The sequence below is a fragment of the Leptopilina heterotoma genome, unplaced genomic scaffold (genome assembly GCF_015476425.1).
Source record: "Leptopilina heterotoma isolate Lh14 unplaced genomic scaffold, ASM1547642v1 Lhet_1355, whole genome shotgun sequence".
NCBI lineage: Eukaryota > Metazoa > Arthropoda > Insecta > Hymenoptera > Figitidae > Leptopilina > Leptopilina heterotoma.
In genome coordinates this window covers 187,254-197,575 of record NW_025110856.1, presented here as the reverse complement: position 1 = coordinate 197,575, position 10,322 = coordinate 187,254, and the positions used below count along the sequence as shown (strand labels likewise).

The 10,322-nt window shown below is 38.5% G+C and overlaps 2 protein-coding genes across 2 annotated transcripts; both read right to left on the bottom strand.

The window, feature by feature from the left end:
* Positions 1-1,670: 1,670 nt before the first annotated feature.
* On the bottom strand, positions 1,671-3,944 carry LOC122497740. Its single transcript, XM_043605008.1, has one exon. It carries the CDS (start codon positions 3,942-3,944, stop codon positions 1,671-1,673), a length of 2,274 nt encoding a protein of 757 aa, XP_043460943.1.
* Positions 3,945-5,624: 1,680 nt separating this feature from the next.
* Positions 5,625-6,939, bottom strand: LOC122497739. The gene is made up of 2 exons (XM_043605007.1): positions 5,901-6,939; positions 5,625-5,821 (listed from the first exon to the last, which is right to left on the bottom strand). The coding sequence occupies exons 1-2, from the start codon at positions 6,937-6,939 to the stop codon at positions 5,625-5,627; spliced, it is 1,236 nt and encodes a 411-aa protein (XP_043460942.1).
* Between the last annotated feature and the right edge of the window lie 3,383 nt (positions 6,940-10,322).

Sequence of the window (10,322 nt, the reverse complement as noted above, 5' to 3'; positions counted from 1 at the left end):
TAAATCTATTTTTCATCAAAAACATCATTTTTTTTTTGTTGAAAGCTAAAACGGACGGATTTCTTTTGCATGAACGAGCTAATTTACTTTCCTAGTAAAATTTTATGAGTTACAAAAAAACATTGATGCACCTGAATCGCCTAAAACAGACTGTTTACATTTACCCTGAGATTTTGAAATTTTCCTAAAATTTTGTGGAAATGGTGTTTATACCACTGTAGTTAAGCGAGGATTAAGAAACAAGTATTCGTTGTTAATAAAATTTTTTCTTCAATTTAACAGTGACAATTCGATTTTCGAGGTCTTTAAAATATTAAATTTATGCTTATCTCAATTTTTTTGAGAAATTGATTTGGGTATTAGCTTTTGAAAATTTGCTCCTCATTTCATTCGTAATTTTTTGTTATTTTCATGAAGTCTGTAAATTAATGATACATCATGAGTTGCATAATTTTTTAGCGAAAGAAATGCTCAAGTAACTCCTCCATTAACTAAAATTGTAATATTGCATCTTTTAAATAAAAAAAAATATATATATATTCTGGCATATGAGGTTTCTGTAATATATTCTTGTTCAGGTATAGTACCGTTTTCCAATGATTTCCACAATAATTGCATTTTGTTTCGAATTGAACCTTTGCCAAAAATTTTTAATGTTTGAATATTCGAAATATGTTCGTTTCGAGATATTTTTTGATTTTCTACAAATAATTTGTTCGATAGAGAAAGAAGTTTTTCATTAAATAACTCCAGTAATAAGGAGTGAATTAAAGGGGATTGACATTTTTATGCACTTAAATTCTAAACCTATTCTGTTTTTATCCGCAATTTTAATGAATTCCTTTTTTATTGTTAAGTTGATAATTTATATCCAATTTAATTCTATGTAACCACGTGACAAGATTCTGAAATTAAAGGGGATTCAAATTCTTGTTACGTGGTTACAGAGAATTGAATTAAAATTATCAATTTAACAATAGAAAAGGAATTCATTAAGAATGCGGACAAAAACGGAATTAGTTTGGAATTTAAGGACATAAAAGTGCAAATACATTTTAATTCACCCCTTATTAATGGGACCATATATCTAGTTGTTTTCTAAAAATTGTCTGTAGCCCCCCTCCGTGAAGTTGGAAAACGTTAGTTAAATTTTTTTCATCATTAAAAGATGAGAATCGTTGTGGAGTTACAACGCGCATCCAAGTCACCGCGAAGTTGTTCAAGAAGAGATTTAAATTTACAGGTCGGTTTTCTATCAGTATTGTGTTTTTTATAAGCCAAAAACTTCTTCTACTTCATCGCCGGGTAAAACAGGCAATATTAGAATTATACGTTACCAATTTTTCATACTTTGTTGATGATTAATTAGAAATTTGATGAAAGGAAACTGAATAACACTTTGTAATTGACTAAACTTTATTTAAATTAACAATACTTAATAATTAGAGGAACAATTAACACAAATGAGCTTCGTAGTACTTGCGACGTTGTTACTTCTACAAAGATGCAGCAATACTAATACTTGAGATCGAGCGAGACGAGCACACCGTCCCCCACTCGAGCGCGTCTCAGGAAAAAGGACGCCAAGGGCCGTACCTCGAAAGAACGAGCCCTTTTTTTGTGAACATTCCGCCCGCCTCGGTCCGGGAACGAAACAAAACATAAGTCATTTAAGTCGCGCCGCCCGCCGTTTCGCGCTCTACTAATATGTTTTCAACCGGTAGCAACACAATCTTTGTCACAGGTCTGGTATATGTTCCGGACTGAGTTTTTATGGTCACTACTCTGACCAATTTATCAGTTCCAACATGAGTTTGAATGATGCGTCCAAGAGGCCAGCGTCCTTGAGGTCCGATCAGCGATGGGTCGATCACAATCACTAGGTCTCCAATATTGAGGTTTGACCGACGTCTTGTCCATTTAGAGCGTTGCTGAAGAGTATTTAAGTAGTCTCTGGACCATCGCAGCCAAAAATGATCACGAATTCCTTTCATGAGCTTCCAGTGGGTTAACGCATCTAAATTTTGTTCCCCTGACCTGGACTGGGGTAATGATGTGAGCGCTGTTCCTATTAAGAAATGTCCTGGAGTAAGCACATCAAGGTCGTCAAGGTCTCCGGAAAGAGGGATTAGTGGACGGCAGTTGAGCACCATTTCTATTTCCACGAGTAGAGTGGTGAACTGTTCATAAGTGAGTTTTCGGGAACCTGTTATTCTTCGCAGATGATTCTTCATAGACTTGACCCCAGCTTCCCAGAGACCCCCGAAGTGAGGGGCTGATGGTGGTATAAAGCGCCAAATTGTTTTTTCCTGAGCGAGAACATCCTGAACATGTTGCCAATCGGTCTCGGCTTCTAGAAATAGCCTGCGGAGTTCGTTGTCTGCACCACGGAAGTTGGTAGCATTGTCGCTCCATACTTCGAGCGGTCGTCCTCGTCGACCAGTAAATCTTGTTAGACAACCAAGAAAACTCTCAGTAGATAAGTCTCCAACCAGTTCCAAATGGATAGCTTTTGTTGCTAGGCAAACAAACACAGCCACATATCCTTTCGAAGATGATACGCCTCGTCCTTTTGATCGTAAAATTTGAAAGGGTCCCGCGTAGTCCACACCAACTTTACTAAAAGGTCTTCCGGGATTGACCCTGGCAGCTGGTAGATCTGCCATAAGTTGGGTAGATGTCCTTTTCGTAGATTTGGAGCACACAACGCATCTCCTAATAAAAGACTTCGTTTTTGTCATACCTCCAATTATCCATGCTCGTCTGCTTGCGTAGGCATAAGTGACAGTAGACCCTGCGTGTAATGCCCGTTGATGAGCCCAATCCACGATTAGTCCTGATAGATTGCTTCGAGCTGAGAGAATAGGAGGATGCTTTTCTTCTTCTGATAACAGTGAATTCTCCAGCCTTCCTCCAACTCTTAAGATGTTTTCGCTGTCCAGGTAGGGCTTTAGTCGAGCTGTGAGACTACCAACAGGAACGACACCATGTTTCTTCAAGGCTAGCATCTCAGTGACAAAATCTTGTTGTTGAGAAATGCGAACACAAGTTTTGAATTCCTCTTTAAGTTCACTGGTGGTCATTGGTGCAAACGGCGATATTGCTTTTTGACGACCTGCCCATATTTGAATGATTCTTCGACAGCGAACCAGAATTCTTAAGAGTTTGATAAGCGATGAAAATCGACCAAGAATTGTCGGATTTGTTTGAGTTATATGACATTGTATAGGAATTGAGATCTCGGAAATTGGAGCACTTTTTGATTGAAGAATGGGTTCTTTCGGCCAAGCATCTTCGGCTTTTTTAAGCCAGGGTGGTCCATACCACCAGAGAGGATGCTGTGATAGATTTTCGACATCACTGCCTCTTGTGGCTACATCTGCTGGATTTTCGGACGTGGGAACGTAGCACCATTTGAAGTCTGGTAACAGTTCTTGAATATGACTGATATAATTGTCCACTAGGTCGTTTCCAACAGGTTGATTTGATGAGAGCCAACGAATGACGACTTGTGAATCACTCCACCCAGTGCAGTGATTAAGCTCGATACATAATGCCTCTGCCTGCGCTTTCAACAGTTTTGCGCCTAGTAGAGCTGCTCGAAGTTCTAACCTCGGTATTGTGACCCTTCCAACAGGTCGTTTCGAGGGATTAAGGCTCTTAATTGGAGACAACTTGGTTCTGGCTGCTATCAGTGGTGTTGACATTTGTTTGTGAGAGGAAGATGTGCGAGAGTAAACAGCAGCGGCCATTGCCCTTCGGCTTGCATCGGTAAATAGATGTAATTCTATTTGACTGTTTGGCTCATAATTAATATATCGAGGGATGTTGATTTGATGAACTTTTTTCACATTCTCCCGGAACATATTCCAGTATGACATCATGGATGCTGGAATTCGTTCGTCCCATGATAATTTGGCTTTCCAAAGATCCTGGATGAGCATTTTTCCGACAACGACTAGAGGAGCCAACCAACCAAGAGGATCGAATAGTTTTGCTAATTCTGATAAGGCTTTGCGTTTGGTAATCTCGTTGCTCTCATCGAAGTTTGGAGCAGAGAATCGAAATTGATCTTGGACAGGATCCTAGGCAAGTCCTAATTCATTTACAAAGCCCCCGACTTCAAAATGTCGCCAACTTGGGCGTAATCTGTCAGAAAGAGGTATTTCCCCTACGAGATCTGGATAATTGGACACCCATTTTTTAAGTTCAAATCCTCCCTTTTTCAAGAGTCCTATCAGTTCATTACGTCGATGTTTCGCTTCTTCCACGCTTGATCCGCCACTTAAAAAGTCGTCAATGTAGAGCTCATCTTGAATTGATTGAACAGCTGTCGGGAAGGATTGTCCTTCATCTTGGCATAGTTGCTTCAAGGTCCGTAATGCTAAGTATGGAGCAGATGTAACTCCATAGGTCACGGTAAGAAGCACAAAATGTTCCTCTGGTTGTTCTGCTGACGGACTCCAGATAATTCGTTGCAAGTTTGTGTCTGATGTCCGTACTAAAACCTGCCGGTACATCATTTTTATGTCGGCGCAGAAAGCGACTTTATGTTTTCGCCAATTGGTAACAACCGCAGAAAGATGGTTTTGAAGTTTTGGGCCTGCGTGAAGGGTGTCATTGAGACTATAACCTGATGTCGTTCTACGAGAGGCATTAAACACGACGCGGAATTTGAAAGTATTATCGCCTCTTTGCCAAATTCCGTGGTGGGGAATGTAGTGAGTTGGTTGTGAATTGTCTTGTATCTCTTGAGGCGACAATCTTCTCATATGACCTAATTTCAAATAGTCGTTCATGAAAGAGATATATTCCTCTTTAAACTGTTTGTCTCTCTGCATTCTTTTTTGTTGACTTTTTAAAGCGAGTTGCGCGCCAGCAAGGCTTGTGCCAATCATAATTCGAGAGTTATCCTTTTGCGGTAAGGGAACCACATAACGACCCACCTTATTTCGACTGTGTTGGCTGCTGTAGATACTCTCGCATTTGACATCATCCTCGGACAGCCGTGGTTTCCGAGGTATATCTTCGATTGACCAGAACTTCTGGAGCAGTCCTAATATACCTTCTTGCCAGGATTCATCTTCTGTTGACATCCCAATGGTGGCAACGTTGGTTATTGACCTCGAGAAATTTTCCTGGCTTGATCCCGTTAACGTCCACCCAAATATCGTGTTCTGTGCTAGCAATGACCCTCTTCTTTGAACCCCCGGAAGCAAGATATCGCTGTAAATATTTGCACCAATAACTAGGTCAATTCCAGCAGGATGCGCAAAATGAGGGTCGGCTAAACTTAGTTTCTCAAGTGCATGGATTTCACCGGTGAATTTCGTAGATGGGGTTGTTATCCCGATACGTTTTAGTCCATGAGCTTGAACAGGAATTGAAGGGTGTTTACCTTTTGGATGTATGTAAATTTTTGCACTGCACCTCGCTTGGTCCATTGGCATCCCAGCGATCCCACTAATGCTGAGTGGGTTAATTTCAATGTTGATCCCAATTTTGTTGATCAAGTTCTCTTTGATCAAGGTTGCTTCGGAACAAGGGTCTAAGAGAGCTCTCACTCGTATGTGATGATGATCCCCATCTCCAATAGTTACGAGAGCTGTTGGTAGTATTGTTGGTCAAGATGATGGACCGTCTAGCTCTTTGCGTGATTCCTCATCTGAAAGTCGCGATTTCTTTTTTGCACTTTCACCGCTTTGATTGAACTTTGCAGGTCGTTTTCCCGATGTATCGTGAAGCAAGCAGTGAATGATGGGATTTTTGACATGTTCGACAAGTCCGAGATGATGGACATGTTGATGATAAGTGGTTGGACCTCAAGCAGTTGAAGCATAATCGTTTCAGTTTTGTTAATTTTCGGCGCTCAACCAAACTCATCTTTTGAAACTGTTCACAGCGGCCGATGTAATGTGAACCATCGCAAGCTTCGCATTTTGATGTAGTGGTAGCGGCTACTGTTGCATTTCTCGATGATGATCCACTAGAATGACCGCTGGATCGAGATGATGAAGATGATGGTTTTCCTCGTGTTAGATCAAGTGATTTCAAGGTTCGGCATCGTCTTTGTAGAAATGCGTCCAATTGTGTGAAGGAGGGAAAGAATGATGCACTATTCTCTGGTGATAGACGTTGCAGTTCCTCTTCCCAATCACGTCTTGTTACTCGATCCATACAATCTGAGGCGATTGACACGAACCAGTCATCCCATTGTTCAACTGGACGTTTTAAAGACCGTAATTGTTCTCGGTGACGTCGTAGATCGTCAGATAGTCTCTGGAGTTCGGCTTGTGATTCCTCTTTGATGGAACGCATTCTCTTCAAACTCAGTAAATGACTCTGTACAAGAAGATATATGTTGTCGAATCTTGATTCCAGGGCGGACCATGCGATGGCGTAATTGTCTGCCGTTATTGGAATAGACTGTATAGCAGAGAGAGCTTCGCCAGAAACAAGAGTTTTCAAATAGTATAATTTGTCAACATCCTTTAATGTGGGGTCAGAGTGGATTAAAGACCTGAACATATCCTTAAAAGATTCCCACTGCTGCCGATCGCCATTAAATGGGGGTACAGTTATTCTTGGTAATCTGGTGTGACTTGAAATGACAGCTGAGTGACTGGAAAACTGTTCTGAGCCGCTTTGATTAACTCTGAGTCGTGATTGAATGTCAAAAAGGTAACCTCTGGTAGTTACATAGTCATTCTCTGCTTGATGATAGACATCTTCCTGAAAGTAGGGGTCGTTGTCAGCGTCCTCTCCTATTTCTGCAAGAAGGGACACGTGGTTGCCTTGAAAATTGGCCCAGTAAGACTCTAACAGCTTTAAACGACTTTCAACCAAACCACTCGTCCACTGATTGATTGGTTGATCCCTAACAGATTGTGATCCCTTGCATAATACAGCCGCTAACGCCCTTTGTGATCTGAGATCCATTTTGCTGAAAATAACAAAAATATTGCACAATTACCGCCTCACCGGCTCTTTTTTGCGACAGTTTGAACTGCTTGACCTAATGTTAGATCGAAAGCTAGTAATTGTTAATCACAATGTCTGACTTGAATTAGATTCGAAAGTCAGAAAATCTCTTTATCTAGGATAGATGCCAAACCCCAGTGTGGGTAGATAGAGACTCATCCTATACAGCAGGCTGCCGGAACCACCACGTGGTCGGCGATTTGCTTCATACAATTCACAAATGCGATGCAGCTATATACAAATTATGCTTGATTTAATATGACCGTTACCAACATTTAACATGAGCGAGGAGAACTTAGATGATAAGGATTAGAAAATGTTAGATTATATAAGACAGGGATAACAATAAGTTAAAATTGCTATTTGAGAAAAGAGAAAAGAAACTTACATGTAAATTCCCTGGTACAAGTAGATCTGATCTCGAATGCCTTTATCCGGCTCGAAGGACCAAAATGTTGATGATTAATTAGAAATTTGATGAAAGGAAACTGAATAACACTTTGTAATTGACTAAACTTTATTTAAATTAACAATACTTAATAATTAGAGGAACAATTAACACAAATGAGCTTCGTAGTACTTGCGACGTTGTTACTTCTACAAAGATGCAGCAATACTAATACTTGAGATCGAGCGAGACGAGCACACCGTCCCCCACTCGAGCGCGTCTCAGGAAAAAGGACGCCAAGGGCCGTACCTCGAAAGAACGAGCCCTTTTTTTGTGAACATTCCGCCCGCCTCGGTCCGGGAACGAAACAAAACATAAGTCATTTAAGTCGCGCCGCCCGCCGTTTCGCGCTCTACTAATATGTTTTCAACCGGTAGCAACACAATCTTTGTCACAGGTCTGGTATATGTTCCGGACTGAGTTTTTATGGTCACTACTCTGACCAATTTATCAGTTCCAACATGAGTTTGAATGATGCGTCCAAGAGGCCAGCGTCCTTGAGGTCCGATCAGCGATGGGTCGATCACAATCACTAGGTCTCCAATATTGAGGTTTGACCGACGTCTTGTCCATTTAGAGCGTTGCTGAAGAGTATTTAAGTAGTCTCTGGACCATCGCAGCCAAAAATGATCACGAATTCCTTTCATGAGCTTCCAGTGGGTTAACGCATCTAAATTTTGTTCCCCTGACCTGGACTGGGGTAATGATGTGAGCGCTGTTCCTATTAAGAAATGTCCTGGAGTAAGCACATCAAGGTCGTCAAGGTCTCCGGAAAGAGGGATTAGTGGACGGCAGTTGAGCACCATACTTATTGGACCCCCACCCTCCCAAATTAGTAACGTAGTTTTTCAACGACACATTACTAAAACCAGTAATTTGAGCATTTCATTAGCGCAAGAAATTATTTAACTCATGATTTATCATCAATTTACAGACTTCCTGAAAGTAACAAAATATTATGGATGAAATAAGGGGGCAAATTTTTAAAAGCTGATACCTAAACCCATTTCTCAAAAAAATGGAGATAAGCATAAATTGAAATAAGCATAAATATATTTTTAAACCTTTCGACAAATTTGTTTAAACAATTATTTTTTAAAGTTGTTTTTCTTATGAATGGAATAACCAAATTTCATAAAAAATTATTTTAATTAAGGTTTGAAATGCCCTTAAAAATTACTGCAATTTGTAGAGATGTGATTTTTGATAATTTCGAGAAATTAATTTTTGACTTTTTCATTTACTCTTTGCGACACTGCCACACAAGCCGTATGGCTCAAGCACATCTCTAAAAATTTATCAATGATTTCCTGCTGACGATTCACTTCGATTGTTCTCAAGTTTTCGTTAAATGAAATCCAATCCATTTCGTTGTTGGATATATTTCCTTCGAAAAAGTTCATTACCGGAAGTCAGGGATGGAAAACAAAATCAAAATTGCCGCATTTTGTTTCCTTTCCTTTTTTGTGCGAAAAGGGAGTTAAATGAATTTAATTGCTCAGTTTGGGCCATACGGCTTGCGTGACAGTGTCGCAAGCAGTCAATCAAAAAGTAAATAATTAATTTCTCGAAATTGTAAAATTTGGTTCTTCCCTTCATAAAATAAAAAAATAACTTGAAAAATTAATTGTGTAAACAAATTTATCAAAAAGTTTTAAAAAAATTTTTAAATACAATAAATTTACTTTAATTTTGATTTAAAACATTTTTTCCCAGAACCAATAGTTTATAAGATAAAAATTCTTTTAAAAAAAGTGACCAAAAAGTATAATTAACAATATGTATGCAAAATTCTTAGATATACTTTAAAAGCACAATAAACACAACAAATTGAAAAAGTATTAACAAAATGTAAATTCAAAAGTTCTTCCAGCAATGAAACACCCCTTAAATTAAAAAATCGTTGTTAATAAAATTTTTTTCTTTAATTTAACAGTGACAATTTGATTTTTGAGATCTTTGAAATATTAAATTTATGCTTATCTCAATTTTTTGAGAAATGGATTTGGGTATTAGCTTTTGAAAATTTGCTTCTCATTTCATTCGTGATTTTTTGTTATTTTCATGAAGTCTGTACATTAATGATAAATCATGAGTTGCATAATTTTTTGAGCGAAAGAAATGCTCAAGTAACTTCTCTACTAACTACAATACTAACTATAATATTGCCTCTTTTAAATAAATAAAAAAAATATTCTGTCATATGAGGTTTCTGTAATAAATTCTTGTTAAGGTATAGTACCGTTTTCCAATGATTTCCACAATAATTGCATTTTGTTTCGAACTGAACCTTTGCCAAAAAGTATTGATGTTTGAATATTCGAAATTCATACGCTTTGAGATATTTTTTGATTTTCTACAAATAAATTGTTGGATAGAGAAAGAAGTTTTTCGTTAAATGTCCATATGTCTGGATGAATTCCAAAGATTGTGTTTAGTCGTCCTCCGTGAAGTTGAAAAATGTTGGTTAATGTTTTTTCATTACTGAAAGATGTGAATTGTTGTGGCGCTACACCGCGCATCCAAGTCACCTCGAAGTCATTCAAAAAGAGATTTAAATTGACAGGTCTGTTTTCTATCAGTATTGTGTTTTTTATAAGCCAAAAAGCTTCTTATACTTTATTGCCGGGTAAAGGAGGCAATATTAGAATTTTACGTTACCAATTTTTTTTATACTTTTTGGACCCCCACCCTCCCAAATTAGTAACGTAGTTTTTGAACGACACCTTAGTAAAACCAGTAACTTGAGCATTTCATTAGCGCAAGAAATTATTTAACTCATGATTAATCATCAATTTACAGACTTCCTGAAAGTAACAAAAAAATTACGAATGAAATGAGGGGACAAACTTTCAAAAGCTGATAAATTCATTTTTCAAAAAAATTGAAATAA